The sequence below is a fragment of the Papilio machaon genome, chromosome 13, assembly GCF_912999745.1.
Source record: "Papilio machaon chromosome 13, ilPapMach1.1, whole genome shotgun sequence".
NCBI classification, from domain to species: domain Eukaryota; kingdom Metazoa; phylum Arthropoda; class Insecta; order Lepidoptera; family Papilionidae; genus Papilio; species Papilio machaon.
In genome coordinates this window covers 6605939-6629040 of record NC_059998.1, presented here as the reverse complement: position 1 = coordinate 6629040, position 23102 = coordinate 6605939, and the positions used below count along the sequence as shown (strand labels likewise).

At 33.6% G+C, this 23102-nt stretch overlaps 1 protein-coding gene across 1 annotated transcript in view; it reads right to left on the bottom strand.

The window, feature by feature from the left end:
* Positions 1 to 23102, bottom strand: part of LOC106719841 (BMP and activin membrane-bound inhibitor homolog) — a 58416-nt gene that overhangs the window by 2506 nt on the left and 32808 nt on the right. The window contains exons 2-3 of the mRNA XM_014514300.2: positions 8839 to 9007; positions 800 to 951 (exon numbers count right to left, since the gene is read on the bottom strand). Of these exons, the coding sequence (XP_014369786.2) occupies positions 800 to 951; positions 8839 to 9007 (321 nt within the window). The remainder of the gene's footprint in view (positions 1 to 799; positions 952 to 8838; positions 9008 to 23102) is intronic.

The window sequence follows — 23102 nt, the reverse complement described above, 5'->3', positions numbered from 1 at the left end:
GAGATATGTTTTTGTTTGATATCCGTAGTGGAAACCTTTTGTCTGTCTGTCTGTTTGTGTGTAATCTCCAAATCGGCTGGACCGATTTTGACGGCTTTTGACGGGAACGTAGTTGATGCACGTTGGCTTATTATAGGATAATACTGAGCTGTGAAAGTCGCGGGTAACTGCTAGTTTAGTAATAAGTATTGTAGAACATAGTTTCGCCTAGAGTAATGCAATCGGTCTCGTATTACATGCAGAGTTTACACAGTCGGCTTGACTCAGAACGCTGTTTAAATTAGATAAGAACGCAACTAGAATAATAAGCAAACGTTCACGGAAACTATACGCAAGAAATGTATTTCTTATGTATACGCGATTATAATTTTGTAGGCAAATATTTTATGTTACCTACTTGTATAGATTACTAAATGTCGCATGCGACTCTGACCGCGCGAAATTAACAAAAATATTAAGTTTTACATCTATGCCAAATTACAGAGAGATTCGTGTAGCTGCCGGAGATACCTTCTAACAAAAATCCATCCACCCATCCATCCGTTCATCCATCTATCCAAACATTCGCATTTATAATATTAGTAAGATTACGCTTGGTGGTAAATAGGATTTGAAGATTAATCTAAGATGTAACTAAGTATTTCTCGTGTTTTGACAAACGATTTGTTGTGCTCTTAGTAAGATTATTAACGTTACAAAATGGACCTATCTGACGAAAAGTTATATCACATCAGATATCTTAAGAGATGTAACTGTTTTCGTTTGATGATTCGAAATATTAATTTACCAGTGTAATTACCATGTTCGTTGGTGAGGTTGAGCCGGATGCGTGCCAGCGGGCTATCCTCATGGTTGCACAGGTCGCGGAAACAGCAAAGCAGCAGCGAGTGTTGGCCGCGCGGCGCCGCACTCGAAGGACTGTTCTGGCAATACGACAACGCTTCTTGTTCACTGGAATACAAAATAAATACAACATTAAAATAGAAAACAAGTAGATGTAACTAGTCTTATTAGATTATATAAATAAGCTATATAAATATTAAATAAGCTCATTAAAAAGAAGATATTTTATAGCTTTTCAATTTAGTGTTTTTTATAGCTTTTCAATTTAGTTACTGTATCTATGATGATTATTTAAATTTAATTATTAAAATACATTTGAATATGCATCGTATTCCGTTTTTATTTTTTTTAATCATTAAAACCGTAGTTCAAAGATGTCAATCTTGGTTCATTAAATTAAAAACTTTAAGAAGCATTAATTAAATCCTTAAAGAATAATTGTTATTCAATAATGGGTAAAAATTAAATTCGCTAATTTCGATTCTATTCGATTAGGATAAGATTGAATTTTGTTAAAACTTATTCTATGTTGAAATTTATACGATTTCCTCTTGGTAAAGATTCAATAACTATATGTGGTCTGTTGAATTTCGTAAGGGCCAAATGTTAACTGGTCCCAATGAACGTTCATTTGTCGTAGTTATAGAAAAACATCATGATTAAATCATGGATGTTTCATAACCGTGTGTTTCCACTGCCGAAAACAATGTTACAAAAACATAAATAGTTTTTTTGAGAACAAACTATGTTCTTCTAAGTATAGGAAATTTATACTTGTATCCAAGATATTTCAGATTTTCACGAGTTCTTTGCACTACTTTTTTTTTTTAATTTAAAATTAAGTTGCATCCTAAAACTCTACAAGCGGCATCTATTGGTCGCAACATCCTGTTAAGAAAGGCTCATGTTTAGGATTTAAATCAGCCACATCATAAACCATTAATTAATGTTTCGTCAGACTATAAAATCGATCGCTTGTACCGTGTTTGTTTTATAACGACAAATTGGTACGACACGTTGCAACAGTACGGTTAGAGAAAGCGGTTTGTAATACCTTGTAAGAGATCTGAACAACAGATCAGGAAGCTAGGAGCTTTATGATTTAAGCCGTTGATTGATAGCACGTTATTGTATCTATTTAGAGCAGTTGTAACTAGTAACTGGCAAAAAATATCTATGACTGTAAAGTACTGGTGAAGAAATATTTAAAATATCTGTTTTTGATTTATATGGTCCATAGAAATTTAAATGACTTGTAACTGATCCTTAGTTTATGAACGGTTTGAAAACTGCTTTTTTAGCCGACTTCAAAAAGAAGGAGGTTATCAATTCGACTGTATTTTTTTCTATTTGTGTTACCGCGACGCTCCGCCCCTGGTGGTCCGATTTTGATAAAAATTATTTTAATCGGAAGGAAGTGCTTGCAAATGGATCCCATTTTTTTTTTTGTTTTTTTTAAATAACTAGAAGACTAGTAGATTATGAATTTAGCTTCAAAATTTGTTGCGAAAATTAGGGACAATTTTGCTTTCAGCGCTTACGTAGGCTAAACTAAAGGACCTACATAAAAATGATGTATGGACGAATTGTAGTTCTTTAAATGTGCTAAATAAAAGTCAGCGATAGCATAACCATTTTTTCTTTTTAATTTACGAATCTAAACAAAGCATTATTGCAACAAACATTTTCTTCAAGAATCTTTAGCCAGTAAATTGACATTAATTCTTAAAATACAACATTATATTGTAAGTTAACATATTTCACGTTGTAAATCCACGAAGCGAGACACGTAAGGCAACACGTTTGTGGAATACAAATGACATTTGTATGGAGTTGGCTGTTCTCACGAGCAAATTAAATTTACATCCCATTGAAATGATCCGTATATGTTAGGATTAGCTTGTATTATATTTTAGACCTTCAATATGCTTTATGAAGTGCAAACAAGATTTATGAATTCTTACCATACGGCCGACATACACGGACAGTTCCAAACAGTCCGTGTACTATTGCATTTGCAAATAAAGCTAATACAAATAAAACACAAGAACATTTAGATAAGTTTTTAAATAGAAATTTAGAATATGGTTAGTGAAATTAACAAGGCTTTAATTGCCGCACTGAGCGTCCCTTAGTTTAAAAGGAGAAATCTACACTAAGACACGTTGTTGAAACGATTAAACGTCTCTGAGTAAGGTAGATTTTAATTGGAAGTGAAGAGCAAATTGTTACTTATACTGTTATAAACGACTGTTATGAATCGATTTGACTGAAAATTGGTGGGCAGGTAGCTTAGAACTAGGAAACGGACATAGGATAATTTTTACCCAGTTTTCTATTTTTTATTCCGCGCGGACGGAGTCGCGGGTAAAAGCTAATTTTAATTAAAACAGTGTTAGAATTATGCTATAGACACGTGGTTTATTTTAATCCAAGATAACATTCAGTATTTTTTAAACATTTTAAAATCCAGATTAACTTTTCAAATAATCAGAGAATGAACGACTTACGATGATGGATCTTTTATATTGCTAAACTGTCCTAACAATATTACAAGTCTGCGAACATTTCTTATTTACTGTAAACATGTCTTTAAATCGATCACCAATTTCGACAATCCAGTCAATCAATTCTAGGCCTAGAAACTCACTTTAACATCCCCACATAGTAACAGCTAAACAGTTTACGTAACAAGCCATAAATCGTTCTCTAGTTGACAATCGATTAACATTCGAGACTTGTGTTGCGTTTTCACGTGGGAACTGTGTTTCAGACGACGTTCTAATATTTCAAATATCCGATACGTTATTTTATTAAACATACCGAAACATTGTTATTTCGCAATAAAAACTTTGGTATTCTTGTAGAAATCCCGTTTGACGATTCGGACATAATTTATTATAACTGACGCTTTAACTAATTATTTTTCTTTTTTAAATTGAAAAGAAACGTCTAATTATGTCATAAAATAACATAGTGATTGCATTTTTAATTTACTTAACAGATCTTTTATTACATAAACCTAAACAGAACATATTCTCCGAGAGTATCTTTATACATTTTTTATGAAAATTCCCAAAATAAAAATCACAATTAACATAAAAAGTTAAAAAAATATATATTTTATTGATACTTTCTAATCTTTTGCCAAGTCAAATGACTACATAATCTTGCTTACGATTTCCTCAAATCACCTGTCCCACAGCTCACATGTGGGTTGTTAATGAAATGTGACCATCATGTTATCCACAACGAAGCACTTCAAGCGCATGGGAACATAATTATGATAATTTTAATGGTCTATATGAATTCAATTTAATCCCTCCTCAAACGTCACCAGTCTGTTTATAACTTGCGACGAGTCTTAAGGGATATATTTGATTGTTGAATCAATAAAAATACATCATTCAAATAATTAAAAAAATTAAACCTACTGCATAAATATTAACTTAGTACCACTATATGGGATTTATGCTGAGGTTAACTTCGAGGTTATCGTCAATATGTTTTAAACGGTGATTTTAGCCTCAGAAAACCTCGATAAATCAACATTTAAAGTAGATTTTGTTGGAACGAAGTTCCTTATCGCGCGTTGTGAAAGGGGGCTAGACGGAAAAAAATCTTACGAAAAGTTGTCACGACACTTTTTGCTATAGTAAGTATGTTAACGACGAATGAGCGCTACTTCACCATGGCAACGACGTGACAATATATAACGAAAATTCATAGAAATAAAATGTACTTCTTGTGAAGACTTAAGTTTTTTATTCATAGAATAAACATTGGTTCCTTCAGTAATTAATCGAAAGGAACTTCGTTCCATCCGGGTGTCCCTTGACACCTCTCAAGTTTTTTTTTTATTAATGTTGATAATATTTACTGTAAACTATACAAGTACAGCAAAATTAATTGGCAACATATTAAAAGCATGCAACGTATATAAAAAGGCGCTTTTTCGATAACGTCCGTCTCGCCAGTACGACTGACATTAACCACGATAATATGTCCAGTGTGTACGGACCCTAATGTGATAAACACGTTAAATGCCAATTAAAATACACAAAGCGACTATTCTGGAATAAATGAATATTCAAAAATAACGTACAAGACGGATTAAATTGATTATTCTTGTTATTGTTTTTATTGATAATATTTACTGTGGGTTTCTGGGACCAAAATCTCCGTTTTAAACATATTGCGATATAGGGTTCTATGTATAAGGGCCTAAGTAACAAATTGTTTTTTTTTTGTGTTAAAAGCTACCTGTTTGTTTTATTAACAACATGCATTATTAAAATCTTATTTTTTGCTGAAGTAAAAGGACTTATGCAGCCTATTTTTATACATAGTTGAAACTTTGACAGCATCTCCTGAAAAGTTATCAATTTGAACATTGGCCCTTATTAGTAAGAGCCATTGATTGTTATCTCTGTTTTGTTAAAGATAATGACAGAGATGATGATATGTTTAATATAAAGATTTAAGTCTCAGAAACCGTGGATTAAACACATAATAAATTTAATTTTTATTTCCCTTTTATTTAAATGTCTAATGTGCATTCCGCCTTAATCGTCCAAACTTAGAAATATAAATTAACAATTATAAATATGGAAAAGAATTAATTACTAATCAAGTCAATAAATTGTACTAAAAGACTGCACTTTTATTGATAAAACTTTTCAATTTATTGAGTTTAAATCTATATCTATCTATATATATATATATAAAAGAAAGTCGTGTTAGTTAAACTATTTATAACTCAAGAACGGCTGAATCGATTTGACTGAAAATTGGTGGGCAGGCAGCTTAGAACTAGGAATCGGACATAGGATAATTTTTACCCCGTTTTCTATTTTTTATTCCGCGCGGACGGAATCGCGGGTAAAAGCTAGCAATATATAAAAGAAAGTCGTGTTAGTTACACTATTTATAACTCAAGATCGGTCGAACTGATTTAGCTGAAAATTGATAGGGAGGGAGCTTAGAACTAGGAGACTAGAGGACATAGGAACTTTTTTATCTTGTGTGCATTTTTTATTATTCCGCGCGGACGGAGTCGCGGGTAAAAAAAAAGCTAGTGGAAATATAAAATGTATTAGAAGATCAGGAAACATTTCTTTTGTGACTTTGAATTTGGAATAAATAAAATGTATTATCAACACAAATTAATTTGTGTTACAACATTGTGAGTTTCCAGTGTCTACACACTTGTAGAAGACATATGATTTTCTGTTTTTTTTTTTTTTTTTGCGGGATGTTAAATTTTGTATCATCAAGGTATACTTCGATAACTGGTTGTAGAAATGCCTTGTTCCCATATGTAGGTATTGTTTTTTTTTTCTTTTTTCTCCCTCGCTTTTTCCCACACACATGGCGTCGATACACAAAGTTTTATAAACCTTAAAGTTTTAGTTTAAATGTTTACGGCCGGCCGTCTGCCTTTCGCCAACCCTACTTGGGAATGAAACCTAGTATTGTAGAGTACAATTCTAACTGTACTATATAACAATTTCTTTGTCTCTCATTTTCCATAAATAATGCATTAACAATTATAACTATTATAATACTGATAAGAAGTCTTTGTTATCGACATAGAATAGAAACGTAAGGGGTCGAAGTTATCTCGTAAGATGACAGTATCAGAGTGGTCAGACAATTTTGTACCATCACTTTGTTGTAAATAAAGTGAATTCTATTCTTATTACCATAAGATTGATTTTAGTTTGAAAACATTGGGGTCAGCGTCCGTGCTTCGTTATCTCACGACCTCCTCAACCCCAGTGGAACAGCACCCTTATCGGAACGAATGAGGACAAAGATCCCCTATCTCTTCTCCGACAGTAAATAACGCCGACAGTATTAATTAATAGTAAATATGATGTGTCGGCTGTGATTTAAGTTCGATTTAATTGAACATTAATACATAGATAGTATACATCTTAGGTAGGTCAAATAACGAAGATACGAACCTTTTCTTTCAAGTAATATAATATGTAATTATAAACAGTTATTGGAACATAATATTCTGAAAAAACGAGTAGCGATACCGACTTACACCATTTTGAAGTACAGGTAATTCTACAAAACGGCTTTGTACTTTTGATAAACATATTTTAATTTAAAAATGGAACTGAAGTGAGGATCGTTTTTTTAAACCAGTATGTCATGATCGCCGATAGGGGGCGTGCGATTTCAATTCGTATATACTGATACTAACGAAGCGCACCGATTGTTTGCAGAGATAATGAAGGGCCCAGCACTAAAACGAGCAAAAACATCACAGAGTAAATAAATAACCGCGGACCGGTTCCTCGGTCTTGAATGTTATAATCAAGAGGCGAGTATTTTAGATACAGATGCAAAAACAACGCACTCCCTGCAACGTAATTAAATTTTATTCTACGTCATTATGCAAGGTGGTCCAAAATTGAAGTTACATTTGATTTTGTTATCAAGCATAAAAGAAAGAGAGATATGGTGACTTTCTGCAACGACAGAACAGGATAGGTGGTGAATGTAGAAGATACTAAAAAGGAGGTAAACAGAAGAAAAAAGGGAGATTGTAAAATTGAAGGGAGATGATAGAGAAGGAAATTTAAAGGTGTTTCTATGACACTAATCATATAATCATGTGACCATGTGTCCCCACATGCGTCGGATAGATAAACATATTCAGGAGAACATTCGGATTCGAACCCAGAACCTGTAGATTAAAAGTCCTTAATCCTTGAGCCACCGATGCTCGGAACGACTTGAATACTAATATAAAATCCTTAATTATTAATTACTAAAGACTTTGTAGATGACCTAAAAATAAAGACCCTTTAGCTGTTTTTCCAGATACTGGTTAATAAAATTTATGATAATGGATATCCAGCTTTGGAAACATACACATTGTTTTCCCTGAAGCAAATATATTTCGTTGAATTGTTATTGTTTTAATTAACATGCAAACACTTTGTAAGTGCGATGTATTTAATGTTCAGTTAATATTTTTAGCTCAAGAACAATGGAACGAGATGTTTTATTATTCCACGTATCGCGTAATGTCGATAACTTTATTTTTCATTTTTTTAAAGCAATTTAATAATATATAAGTATGAATTTGCAAGAAAAACTACATACAAGATTAATACCTAAGCTTTGATTTACATTTATCGAGTAGAAACACGAAGGTAAACTGGAAAAGCTTTGAAGGCTTATTTTATGTGACTTTCAAAGTCTTCAGAACTCTTTTATGATATAAAGTCTCACATTAGTCATAAACTACAATAAATTTCTGTTTACCAAAATGTTGTCTAATTATGATTCAATATCCTTTGTCCCAAATATCACGAAACAAAAAGCCTGTCATTGCATTAATCACAGTAAAAAGAATAACAAATTACAAATTAAAATTCAGTAATACCGTAATTTTATGTAAATATATGATTTTTGTAAAACTTCTAAAGCCGCGTTTCCTTAGAAGGCATCCTTTTTATGAAGCCTACATTAATTAGTTTGATCAGTAATAAGGGATTCGAGAATTCCGAGGTATGTTGTAGCTTCGAATTCTCGTTCCGTGTTTTTGGAACCGTAAAAAAAAGACAACACATTTTATTACAACCTTTAGACTTTTAAATGGACCAAATTCTGGTTAAATAGTTTAGTTTACCAGCGCAGATGACTCCGACGCTTCTTGAATGTTAATCGACTTCATGCGAATAGGTTTTTTGGAGGCGTGCAATTTGTATGTGAAATTTGCTTTTGAATTTTGTTAGTTTGCAATTTGACGTCCTCGTATAGGATTATCTCACGATTTAGAATGGAGGAAAATTGACTAATTTGTATAATAGCGAATCATTTTTGAATAGCATCATCGTAGTTATCAACTGTAGTTACTGTAGTCAAGAAATAAAATCAATTTCACAAGATTTAAGAAACTTTCAACTGCACAAGAACAACGAGTGTGAGTCTTTAAAAAGTATATTTTAACAGCTAGATAAAGATACTCACTTGTCTGCGAGATGGTGGAGACAGCCGTGCCTGGCGTGGTGCGGACGAGGCGCGGGCAGATCGCTGTAGCAGCCGCCACCACGGCGTGCCCGGCACATGTATGCGGTACCCACGCACTGTGCCGTGTTGCAGTAACAACGCACGCCTTCTACATCACCGGACATGGTATCTGCAAACAAGATCAATAGATTAGAAATATAATCTCCGACTTTAAGCTAACGGTAGGTTTATCATCACCCAGATCGCGTTTCACGTGGGGACTCGTCTGTTAGTTATTATCCTCTCCTGTATTTCGCATTCTTTGCTTAAAAGTATATTAGTATCCTACTGAATATCCAAAGAATAACTTTATATTGTCAGTGGCATCTTTTATTATAAGAAACTTTTAGTTGAAATAATAAAAATTTGATTTTCATTTACTCGCAGTTAATTTTCGATGGCAATGCCCAAGTGAATCTCGTTGTAATGAAACAATCAGTTCGAATCGAGACTAACATAAAACCCTGAGTAATAAACTATGACGTAAAAGCGAACACGGGAATAAAAGCAAAGCGTTTTACAATTACGCATCAGAACGTTTAACGACTTAGCAAACCCGCGAGATTTACTTACTGCAGTTAAACGGACGAATAAAATTTATTGTCTCCGCCAAGTTTCGCAGGAAATTGTCATTGCAGGAGGCTGGCGCCCGACGGCGCAGTAAAATTTGATAGCGCTCAAAACGCACCACGTGTTTAGACCTAGAACGCTTATAAACTTAAGTACACCTAGGCAATAAACGCCCACGACCGAGTCAAATACGAATTAAACCCGATCGCAAGCACAATAACATCCTGCGCGAGAAACTGACGTCTGGCAACAACGAGTGGACATTGAAATAATTTGACCTCATATTTAAACAGGCTAATAAATATTAGGAAAAGTAGATATGTATTTAAAAAGCAAATGACCTTTAATCACTCCTTAAATAACTCTTGAAGTCATAATCAAAAGAGATTTGAACAATAGAAGCAGAAACAATGTAACAGTAACATTTTAGATCAGTAGAACTCGAAGTGACCTATCGAGAAGCCGATGAACCGGCAAAAATAATATACAGCTGGCCGAAGCATCTCGTATGAATAATGCCCACGTCATACTCTACGGGCCCCTACATAAATATCGTCCGGCAACCGGGCGCATTCAATGTAAATGCGCCCGCTCCGGTCTCAGACGGTGAAACAAAACGAAATTAATTTCAGAGGGACGCCGCTTTATTTGCTCACGGGGAACCTCAATTCGGACCCCCTCGGCGCACGGAATCTTTAAAATACCTCTCCAGACTGAGATCGCCCTAATCACGACCAATTTCCGACCCGTCGAGTGAGTTGTCGATCGACAGACGATTAAAATTGTCCAAACGAAGGAATCGGTCTTTAAAAGTTTTATACGCAACAACAAACTTATTTTCACTAAGATTTTATTACATCTTATTGGAAATTTGACTGTAGTCTGCGGAAGGGAAGAAGATGAACCAACAATAAACAGATTATAAATAATCAGAATGTTTTATAACTTACTAATTATACATTTTATTGATAACTTTAATTACTTTTGGAATACAAATTACATACTTTCTTGTGATTTCGTTACACTCCATGTCTTCTTTCGGTCATAATTGAAATAATATTGACGCTATTTGTAATGAGTACATTATTTAAGCACTTTATTCTCAGATGCCTTCAAATGTTTACTCATTAGTTGTATAATTAGCATTATCGAAGCATCATACGATGCATTGGATGGACGTCATTAAGTCAGCCTTACAATCAATTTCGAGTTAAAATCCCCGGCACGGACGGCGCACCAAAGGATCGAAGTAAGTAAAAAATAAATAAACACAAGAGAGAAAAGGTCCCGACGTTATTTGGAATTGATAAATGGCCCTCCGGAGGCGGGCAGGAGGAGCACGGAGCGAGGTCAGACAAGGATGGAGATACTAATGAGCGAAGGATGTGTAAGTATAGGTTAAAACATTATAAGATAAAGTAAAGTGCTTCTTATCCTCTTGGTATTTTTTAGTTTTTAGAGATTTATTATTATGCGCGGTCGGCCGTGGCTCGTTTGTTTGTTTTCCTTTTGATTTTTTTTTGTTGTGTTCACGGCGCATTTGCCGTGAGCGCGTGGCTTCACGGATTTAAACATAATTTGTAAATTGAATTGCGCTTTGGTTTAGAATTGAATGCTTCAAAGTGATCGTTCATTTTCCGACACGTGTCCAAGTCTTTGAAGCTTCAAAGCGTTCATTCCAGATCGTGGTAACACAAAGGATTTAACAAAGGGCTGTATAGTGCTTACCATTATGGTGTTGCATATTTTGAATAGCTACCAACAATTTTCAGCACACGAAGAAACAAAGCTAGATTGGGAATAAAAATGAATTTACTAATATTCTAAATTAGGTACAGAATAAAAAACTTAAACAGCAAGAATAAATACGATTCTTGCTGGCGAAGTTTTTTAACCAAAGAAGTGATTGATATCTTGATTCAAATATTAAAACAATTCTTGCAACGCTACCCGAAAGATACGTTCCGATATTACTAGTTCTGCATCCATCCAATTTGCAGAAATCCTCGACGTCAACTCTTCGTTGCAAATCACATCGGATTAAGGATTCAATTTAGATCAGTAGCTAGATAGCGTGAAATAGTTTCTGCTCGGTGCGAGAATGTAATTTTCTTACAGTCAAACTTTGCACATCTTTTAATGCATGCTGGCTGCTATGAATGTTACATTTAAATGTAAATTTATTTTAGCAACAAACATCGAACAAATAGAATTGACAGAAGAAATAATTTAATTTCAACACAGACTTTAATTTTCCAAACAGCAAAAGTTTTCGACATTTGCGGAATTAACGCATTTATATAATTCGAATAACTTAACATACTTTACCTAAAATTCTATAAAATTTATTTGGAGACGTTACTTAAAGAATTTCCAAATAATCTTGCATTTGCATACTAAAAATTAACTGTTTTTTCACTATAACTTGTCAGCTTTATCGTAACTCATCACAGAATTAGTAAGCCACGTGTTTAGTGTGTAATCAAAGATGGCCGCTAAATACATCAGAACCGGCATAGAGGTATAGAGTTATAGTCGGCTGAGGTTGCAACAGTCTTGTGGCTTTCTCTTTGCGTTCACACGCTGTCGGGGCCCGTTTTATCTGGTAGTTTATTGTGCTAATCAAGTGTGGCTCGCGCCGTGCCCGTTTGTTACTCCGAAAGGCGTACGCTTGCGAATGGCGGAAGAGCAAGGTTGCTTCGTGGCCTTGTTTACATTTCACTCTTGATTTGTATTTAATTGCAATTCTTCATAGTTCAAAGAACAAGTTTTGGTTATTTACTCGTTACCTTCGGCTTCGTTCAGTTTTATTAAATGAAGCCAATTTCATTTTTTTATGTATTTGATATCCTAACTTGTGCTTGTCTACATCATAAAAGGCAGTTCAGCATTGTTTGAAAATTGATTTAATAGCTCTCTTTATATCTATGGCGTCTTTATTTCTGCTTAACACGAGTTACAAAGAACACATACTTGCAAACTGTTTTGGACAGACGATGATAATCTTCATCAATTACCTAACCTCATTTACTCCTATTTTAAATCACATTAAATATCAGATCTCCTTGTTTGTGATTCCTTAACATGGAATAAAGATATACGTCGTAATTTAGCCTATTAAATTTCCAGTTTTTGTAATTAATGAAACAATATTACTGCGTTAATATAGTACATCACGTAAGATTAATTGACTGGTTGGTTGTAAAAAGATCTCTCGAAATAATTACGTATCTATTATCTATAAGTATTTCTGATCTCAAAAGATCCGCTGCAATTCCACCGTTAGTAATATTTGCGATCGGGGCTGTATTAACAGCATATTTGTTGCGAGTCTCATCCCTTTAATTGCTCTCGCTGAATTATCTTCGTTAATGTGTGTTCTAGCCGGTGCGTAATTATCGACAGCGGCGCCGGCGATCGCCGCTGCGGGCAATTTCCATCGGAATGCGAGCCACAGAGCCTGCCCATGCGAGCTTGTCGGATATCTCGCTTTGAGATCGTTTGCAACCCGCTTACAAATCGCTGCGATCTAGCAAAGCGATGTATGAATCGTTTCTGTTTCAAGACATAGAGTATAAACAATCGCGCCATTCGTAATCTAGGAACTTGTAATTAGTGCGCCGGCGCCGGCACAAAGACTATGTGTTTTGTTGTGTTGACTAGTTATTCTACGTATATTTTTATATTTTAAATTTTAAGTTTTTTCATTCTTTGCATTTAGATCTAGAATAAAAGATTATCAGGTACATCTTCGTTCAGTTAAATTAGAACTTTTAAAGGCATATTAAATTTCTTAATTGTAAAATAACATAAACCCGTATGTAACAAAAGAAAGGTGTTAAAATTACAATTTCTATATTGCTTTTAAAGAGGAATATATATACAAGCACTCTTGGATAGATGTCTAGACCTTATTTAGATAGTATTAAGGTATTAACTGCAATGTCAGAACGTCCAACGTTATAGATGCATTTCACGATTTTTGTTAAGGTTACGAAGGCGCTATCGTGCCTCTTAAATAATATATGAATAATAAAAAGCGTTCGTCGAACCTTTAAAAGTGCAAATTTTACGACGTTTATGACCAGTTTATGATTATAAACACAATAGAAACATACAGGATTGTATCGTTTTTTTATAAGAGAAGGCAAACGAGCAGCGGGAACACCAAGGTGTTCATCGACGCCCATGGACATCTGCAATACCAGAAGAATCGCAGATGCGTTGCCGGCCTTTAAATTTTCGTCTGATGTTTGATGAAATCACCAACTTTTTAGGACAAAGATCAGATTTTTAAATAACTTAGAAACAACTTCCATCTTTACTAAAGTACAATCTGTGAATATTAACATCATAGCTTAAAAAACAAGTTATAATACAGAAGGATGTTGTATTCATAACAACATATAAACCCCATTCAATGTTTTGTTACACAACAATAAAGTCCTTACTACCTGAAGAATCGAATACCGAATAATCGATGTGCTTTCATCTCGATTATTCGGTGAATTGGAACCGAATAGGCGTCGATTATCGATAACCCTTCCGATGCGGAGGACGCAGCGCCGTCACCGCGACAATGCGCCTTGTTCGAACGTAACGGACCATACAAAACATAATTCATTTTGCTCGCGTGCCTCTACTTTCATCTTTTGATTCACGGTCGAGTTCTTTAGCTTGTGTGCTAAAGTTTTAAATATTTGTTTACTGTAAATTATAATAAAGTTTATATTAGTTGGGTTGTTTACAAGGAAAATTACTTTGGAATTTACCACTTTAAAGGTATAAAAGGAAGACGAATTGCGTTTAATAATTACTCATTTATAAGCAACTTTCACATTTAACCCTGAATAATACGTAAAGCACAGCTATTCGTAAAACCGTAGTACCTACCTATTATCAACTTGTTTATCTTTATAGTAGCAGTTGCCCGCGACTTCGTTTCGCGGAATTAAAGACAATCTAGTAAAAAATATAGCCAAAGTCACCCGAGGATATAGCTGAGGGTGTAGCTTCCCAACAGAGAAAGAATTTTTCAAATCGGTTTAATTCGGGTTAGGTTCGGAACCTATTTAATACAAACAAACAATCAAATCTTTTGCTTTATAATATTAGTACCTATAGATAAATTTCCCTTTGATTATATATCTACGTGTTGCATTGATATACCGTTACCGTTTCAATATTGTCGGAGCGTGCTGCGTCGGCGTTTCTTTGGGCAGGTGTCAACGCGCGACACACGACATGACAAGCTTTGTCACGACCGATACCGAATGGTCGGTGCGTGAGTTATCGTTCTGGTGTGTTGACACCTTTACTGCAATGTGGATTATTCACACCTTTATACTTTGATACTATGATATTTTTTTTTCTTTATACACAGCCAATTTGTGCACTAGACATGTTAAACTGTGAGTTTCCACTGTTTGTAACTGTGTCATAATTATATTGCCGTCAACATCGTTCATTTTGAAAACGACAAAGATAACAATATTAGTAAGAAATATACAAATAGAAAGAAAATTAATTATATTTAATGTTACAACATCTATGTAAGCACAATTTGGACTTTGAATCCCTACACATTTCTGTCTGTTCCATTCAAAGATAATATTCAATTTCTCGTTACCTCAATACTTTCACTGGACGTACGACCGCTTCTCTAGAAGTGACGGTTACTTACAATAAAATACTTTTATGACCCATCTGTAAGTGTAGGTTTACACTATCAAAATACACAAAAAAGATAAACGGGCACTGAATAATGTATAAGACTATTATCAGGTTCCCCAACACTTTAAATATATCAGAAGTGTCCAATATAGGTGTTAAGTTTTATTATGTCACCGGTATATCGTGAATACCGCCAGTTTATAATCTGCTTAGACACATTGCGAACATTCGGAGCTACAGGTGAAGTGACAATAGGCGGAGTCGCAAATGAAAGCGTAAGCTTGCCCGTGGCCTCGCCACCATGCATTGGAGGGAGAGGAGTTTAGTGAGTATTTTGGGGGGAGAATCCCACATAACTACTGCGTCCCTCCCGGGATCCCTCCCCCCTAGGTCGAACGGAGAATGAGAAAAGCATTCCTCTCTGAAAAAAAAAAACGGTAGACTGACAGAAAATAAAATGTCACCTTTACAAAATGTAACGTGTTATTTGTGTCGACATGTTCGGATGAATTCGTTCTATGCAAATTGTGGACTACATTCTGATTAGGCAAATTATAAAGGAGCGGATTTCAGAATCGTTCGGTGACATAGATATCGGATAAACATAAGAAAGCAATTCATTTCAAGATCGTCCGCATTCCGCGCATAGCAGAACGGAGCGCTCTCATTACATCCGAAGCAACATTTATTTGTTATTTATAGGTTTTTATTTTGGGTGGTCCATATTTGTATATATGAAGAACAGAAATACTAAACTGTTTGTTTCACTTTACGGTCAAACTCAATAATATATCCCGATGTTGCGGCAACACCGACCCCGGGGTTGCGTGGCCAGTGCGCACCGCACGTCATAGTTCAAGCTTTTTTCGTTTATTTCTTTACTTTTTACTTTTCTGACATTATTTATTTTGTCTTGTCAGTGTCAGAAAAACTGAATAATTGTTAGCAGAAACATTTTTTTCTTTTAATCATCAAGTTGTCGAAGAACTTAAAGCAGATTTATCGCACAACTACTAGAATCAATTTTTTTTCGATGTTTTTAATCCATTTTTTTTTAATTGTGACCGTCGATCTATGGATGGTAATGGATAAACTTGATGTATTGTTTAAAATTGAGAGATCGATACTTTCGTTTTTGTACTCGTGATGAAAACTTATTGTGCTGATCGTCAGATAGATCTTAAGAATCGAATATTGGGTTTAGGTCACAATTTTTTTTCATAAAATAACAATATATTTTGCAACATAATTTAATTACGAGAAAGTCGTCATAAAAATCCATAGTACAAGTGGATAACTCGTTCCATTAAACATGCTGATTAAAAACTGATAATAAATTCATGATTTATGTAAACAAAAAAGTATTTGGTGTCAAATTAATGAAGTACAGTTATGAATATCGCGATTCGATTCATCAAGTCCAGTATTAGAGATTGTAAATGGAATGCACTTAGAATCTCTCTCGATGTGACGCAGAGAAAGAAACGCAGGAATGCGGCCATGGCTTGGACGCGCGAACTCACAACCCTAACTATTGGATCTCATAGCCAATACGTATGTGTATCCATTGCGAGTTTCGATCGAGTTTCTATCGAGAAAGTAGTAAATAAAGTTAGTATATACAAGTAAGATATATTTTATTCTTATGTCTTTAATTATTTAAAACTTAAGTAATCCTTAATTTACTCAAAAAATTACAATCTTATTTAAAAGCCTGTAAAATTTTCGTTTATAAAAATCAAGATAAGTCTATCGTCTAACTTATGGCTATTTTCCTAGCCAGTTAAAAAAAATATTTTTCTTACCTATATGAATGTTTAACGCATGCTATATAATACTCACAAAAATTAACTTAGAAAGAAGTTGTTTAATGAATAATTCATTCGAGAATGTGGTGAAAATCGATAGTAATGTCAGTTTATTTCACGCTATTTCATCTTCACAGACGTTCGCACGAATAACTTCATCGGAATCAACAAGTTACGTCACGTGATAAAGTTATGTACCTACGTTTTAATTCAGTTAAATTTTGCACAGCACAGTACAGCAATCTACAAAGAAATACAACTAAATACAAAATTTTAAAAACTAAAAAAAATTTTTTTTTTGCATTAATAAGTTAATTTGCTTTATATGTTCTAACAGGAGCTCGTTGAGATTAACACAAACACGTTGTTTTTGATTATCCTTCACACAAAATTAATAAATTCAAATAAGTTACACATTCCCATAATTAGAAAGTGTTATAGGACTGCTACGAAGAAAAACAACCTTCAAAATTATTCTTGTTATTATGCTCCTAAATGCATATTAAAATGTATTTTTTTTTTCACTGTCTACAATATTCAATTTGCGTACCTCACATTGACAGCACTTTGATCACACCGCACTATGTATTGCGTTAGGTATTAAGTTGGAACTAATGTGGTAATACTCAAACGTTCCGCATATTTCTAGTTGATTTGTATGAATCAAAAGTTCTTTTTTGTGGTTCTAGAGCGATGTTATGAATTTTTATTTCAGTTCATTTGTTCCAACGCCATCGTTTAAACAGATTTTTTTTACAATCCATTTACATTGGTCCCAATAAAAGTTATGTTAAAATTGTTTTGTGGTTAAAACTTACAACCATAAGTTTCCATTGCTTGCACATGTTTTTTTTTAAAAAAAAAAGATTATGAGGGGGATTGCAATATGTTTTAGTTCAGTTGTTTTGGCTATTTGAATTTCGAGTGCGCGTGCGTTAGAAGTCTCTGTTGTCTAATTATTTGTTAGTAAGTAAGAATTTAAGAACAAAATAATACATCTAATCGTAGTTATAACACCTAAAACGCTATCCTATATACAATTCTCAATAATCATAAAAATAAAACACAAAAGCTGCTAATTAACGAAATACCTAACGACTAAAGTTACGTATACGCGTTAAGTAATCAATTAAGTTGTAGATATACAAAGCACGCGAACATCGCGCTAACGAGAATCGATGTAATTAATCGATTCCACCATTCGAATGCATTAATCGAACAGCGCGATTCGATTAACGTTTCAATATATACGATTTGAATAACCCAACATAGTTTATACGATTTCATGTAAAATAAATGAGTAGAAATTAAGTAATTATGGTGTACGATGTTATTTATTACTTGATTGGGATTACTTTGCTCATGTTTGATACATCTCAATATATTTTATTTCAATTGATAGCTGAAGTGCCATGTCTTAAAGAGGTACATACAGATTACCTAATCTGAAAAATGACTACACAAGGTAACGTAAACTTAATACAATGTCATTTGTACACTGCGCGCGTCGCCGACATTTCTATCTGTCATCGCCAAAGTCGCTTGTAGCTTCTTTGTCACGATCGTCGTCAGAAATGTCGTTGCAATTTTCAAGATGGCAGAGTATATCTATACAGTTAATATTTAGCTGTACAGACCGAATAGACTACTCGCGTCGGCGATTCAACGTTGTGTGTACGTAACGTACAATATCAGTTTCGAAGACTTAAGTTGCCTCGTGTACGAAGAGCCTTAGGCAACTACAAAAATATGTAAACAGTTTCAAAAAAAATCTATAGAATATAACTTAGTTACGTAAACAATTAGGTTATTGTAAATACGTGTTAACCTTTACAATAAATTCTCGTCAAATAACAAGAATACAATCAAGTTTGCGAGATTATGTATTCATTTAAAATTATATCTTATAATTTACATATTTAAAGATACAAATTAAAAGAAAAAAAAATGATAGACACGTCTGAGGTCGCTGGCACTTGGATACAATATTTGGAAACTTGTTATTTAAATATCGAACATTTTATTGACTAAATATTTTAGATCAATAAACGCTTTTCGATTGTTATTCCATTAACATAATGATAATTTTTTTTTTTATATAAAGATGCTAATTACACTGAAAATAGCTTCATAATATGTATAGTATGCTAGTGTAGATTGCACTCACTAAATCTACACTAAGTCTGTCTTAATAAACTTTATAACTCTTGGTACTTGGATACTTATTCAATAATACCAATTATGTAAAATTATATCATACGCAATGTTTTAAAATCTGAGATTTTGTTTTTATCTACTGCATTTGTTTCATAACATGTTAGAAGTAAGAACTTTTGAATCGCAAATTTATATTTTAATTAACTATAGCAATCGGTAACAGTATGGTCTACTTAATATTGAATTTTTATTTTTTAAAAAGAACGAACTTCCGAAGTCGGACTGTATTTTTCCCCTTCATAGTTTACAGGCTAAGTATTTTGTTGAACGACTCTTTCCTTAGAATGCAATCATTATATACAGGACAAAAACTTTAGCAGCTGATGAAAACACGTATTCGGAGTACCTTATTATGCGTTAGACCAGGGATTGCAAACCATTGGGCCGCGTGCCATTTATATCACGCTACACAATATATTACGCACGTTACTGATCACAAAATCCATTAGGCACTACGAAAGTAAGTAGGTATAATAAGTAAGTCAAAATTATTTAATGGCACGTATTTTTTTTTTCATAAAAATGGCACGTTGATACGTAAAGGTTGGCTACCCCTGGACTAGGCAGTTTACACGACCAGTTGAAGTCATTGTAATAAAGCTATTACAGTTGCCTATAAAAATACTTTCGTAACTCACTTCTTAATGTCAGGCAATTGTTAAAAAAGGAATTTAAAAACAAAAAATGTCGCAGAAGACAAACGAATGTAATTACTAAGGAGGCATGTGTTTCATTATTTACAAGCGCTATGATAATTGGACGAATTAACGAGTTAATATGTTAATGGTTATTCATTGCGTTCTTAGAAAGCGGCGCTTGTTGCTTTCTAAGTGTTTATGGCGCAGTGAAGCAGAAAATGTTCGCGTAAGAATTACACGCGTAATTTGCTATGTTTTTCGTTATTATTATTGAATACGATTAAGATAGTAATCAACAATATTTCATGCGTTGCGGAAATTGATTTTAACGACTGTGTTGGTCGACAAATATATTATCCAAAGAGCAAAATATGACCATTACAACAATAAAAATGGGTGCCAAGACTGCTTGTAAACAAGCAATACATAATTTTAACTTCAATTAATTTTACAACTAATTTTAAGACAAAAAATTATGCATGTTTTGGATTTATAGAAGAATTTTATTTTAACAAAATAAGATGTAAGTCTTTGCTTGTTAAGTTTTTTTTAAAACGAAAATATTATAGCGTTTTCCGTGGATATTTGTGCCAGAGTTACACTTAAGGAACCAAAGAGTCACATGCGGAAGCCGCAGTTTGACGACGACTGGGATATGTGATCAACTAACAACATAACCTCATAAAATTAAATAAATTCATGAGGTCACTTTCAAGTTGTTTTAACTTACATTTCATACACCACTCAGTATAAAAGTTATAATAACTTGTAAATTATTTGTGATCCAATTTACATTCCAATCTTTGTTGCGAATATCAGTTACAATATTATATATGTGGTAAATCGAACCATTTGATTTTATATAAACCAGGTCTATTCGGCGGAAATTTATTACGAATTTCTTTGGTAACATTCTATAGTAAATAAGCGTACTGCTAAACAAATTGTTGGTGGGTCGTTAAGTTGTGTGCAAGACAGAAGATGTTTGTCGACTAGCTGGGCTAAGTAGCGGCGCAAACACACCGCCAGCCGCCGCTCGCCGTAAGCACACCTTGCTCATTAACAACAAATATTTGAATGTTTACACCTTAAATGATAAGCTGAAGCGATTAATGATAGTATGTAGACAATGCAAGATAAATTTCATTGTTGTATGTTACCGTGAAATCCTGTTGTAATAACTCTCGTACTAAAATTTTGTACATATTGTATCCAATTCTAATCATGGAATGCATCAGATTAATTGACACGGATAGTTATCAAAACATTGAAAGTAATGAAGCTGTATTAGAATAAAAAAAAAATTCGTATACTAAAATTACACCACTTATTACAGTATACGTACGAGTAGTTTTCTTCGCAATTTACAACACGATGCCACTTATTTGGGGTTGGTTTTATAGCTATTAAAATAGCAATTTAAAAAAAAAAAACAACTTAGAACGTCCAATTTAGCTTCGCATTGATTCAAACACATTTTAATAAAGTATAGTAAAAGCTGTAATGAATTAAAAACAAAAACAGAATTCTGTCAATTTCTATTAATATTAGCTTCAGTTTATAACTTGTACCACACAACAAGCAATGAGTGAAACTCGTCAGAGCAGCGGCCGCCTCTGTGTGGCCCTACACAGCGGGGTACCTGTTCACTGACTCTTAAATACCGAGCTACGATTATCTACCTCTACCCATGTAACCAAAATATTCTGTTTCAATTAATAACCGAAGATCATTAAAAACCATCTTCAAAAGTATCGCATTCTAATCGTCCACATTTCTTAACTAGCAGTAAATTTATAATATTATAGATTTCCTTTATTATAAGTCATTTATAATTAATACATTTTTACTGCAGCTTTTTTTTATATCGTTGTTACGATATTTGTATATAACATTTATATTAGAGAACACCCACAGCCCTTTGGTGGATCTTTCCATCTTTGTCATATTCTTATAAGGGTGAGGTATTTTTAGTGGGAAGTTTACAAGTATAGTTATGTAATACAAGCTGTAGCCCGCGGCTGCTTCCGCGCGGAATTAAAGAAAAAATTTAATAAGTAGCCTATGTGTTCTTTCAGATTATTTTCTACATCTGGGCAAAATTTCATCAAGATCCGTTCAGTCTTTCCGCAGATACTTTCAAACTATCCATCCATTTAAACTTTCGCATTTTAATATTAGTAAAATACCGACACAAATGGGCTTCAAGTACATTATGTTATGTTAAAGACTGATACAATTTTACCAGTAGTTAAATTGAAATATTGTGAACCTGTAATTTACCTATTTATAGTAATCCGCGTTAAAATAAACAGAATATTGGTATAATAAAGTGTGAGGTTCGTAAGCAAAAAGTTTTATTTCCGATGAATGTTAAAAAAGTTGTTTTATTTACTTGAGTATTCCCGAGAAAAGGAGGTGGATGTAGAGTAATGGAATGTGAGTGAGATCAAGCTTCCATTTTCAGTATCCTAACTCTGTAAACACTGCATATGAGGCCTTCAACAGATTTGCATAGTAATTCTTATTAGCACTTGAGTTGTCGTTTTTATTTGTTAATTTCTGTCGCTTGCGATTCCGTCCGCACGGAATTAAAAAATAACTTTTTTAGCCTATGTGTTCTACTAGACTATGTTCTACATCTATGCCAAATTTCATCAAGATCCGTTGAGCCGTTCCGGAGATACCTTGAAACAAACATCCATCCATCATTCGCATTTATAATATTAGTAGGATTCGATAATTAATTAAATTGGTAAAATGAATTGCAAATTATAGAATAATTCGAATTAATTCTAATGGCAGGCATGTTATAGTCAGCTTTTTTTTTCGGAAATAGATGACAGGAGAAACTTTACTGGTTGATTTGAAAAGTAATAAATATGTGTAAACCTAAAAACACTTTTATAGAGTTTCCGCCATTAGTTCAAACTAGTTCTCTTTGTTGTTTTTCCGCCGATTGCCTTTTTTCTGACACGTGTTAAATCACTATCGGCAAACTGGAAAGTTGATTTAATCGATTTTTTAAATCGATTTGTAAAATGCGTATCGATAAGATATTTTATCAGATAACATACGTCGGATCGAATTAATATGTGTTTGCATGCGTTACCTCGTTTAGATGTCAGCTGGTGATAAGGTGGATACTGTAGTCTTAATTAGACATAGGCCATTGCCACCGTAATCAGTATTTAAATGGCACTTTTTGTTAATATAAAACAGTCACAACGTAAAAAAACTTTATAAATGAACTACTGATTAGTTGTTACATAAACACGACCATGTTGACATTATAAATTTTGATTTTATTACACTAGTT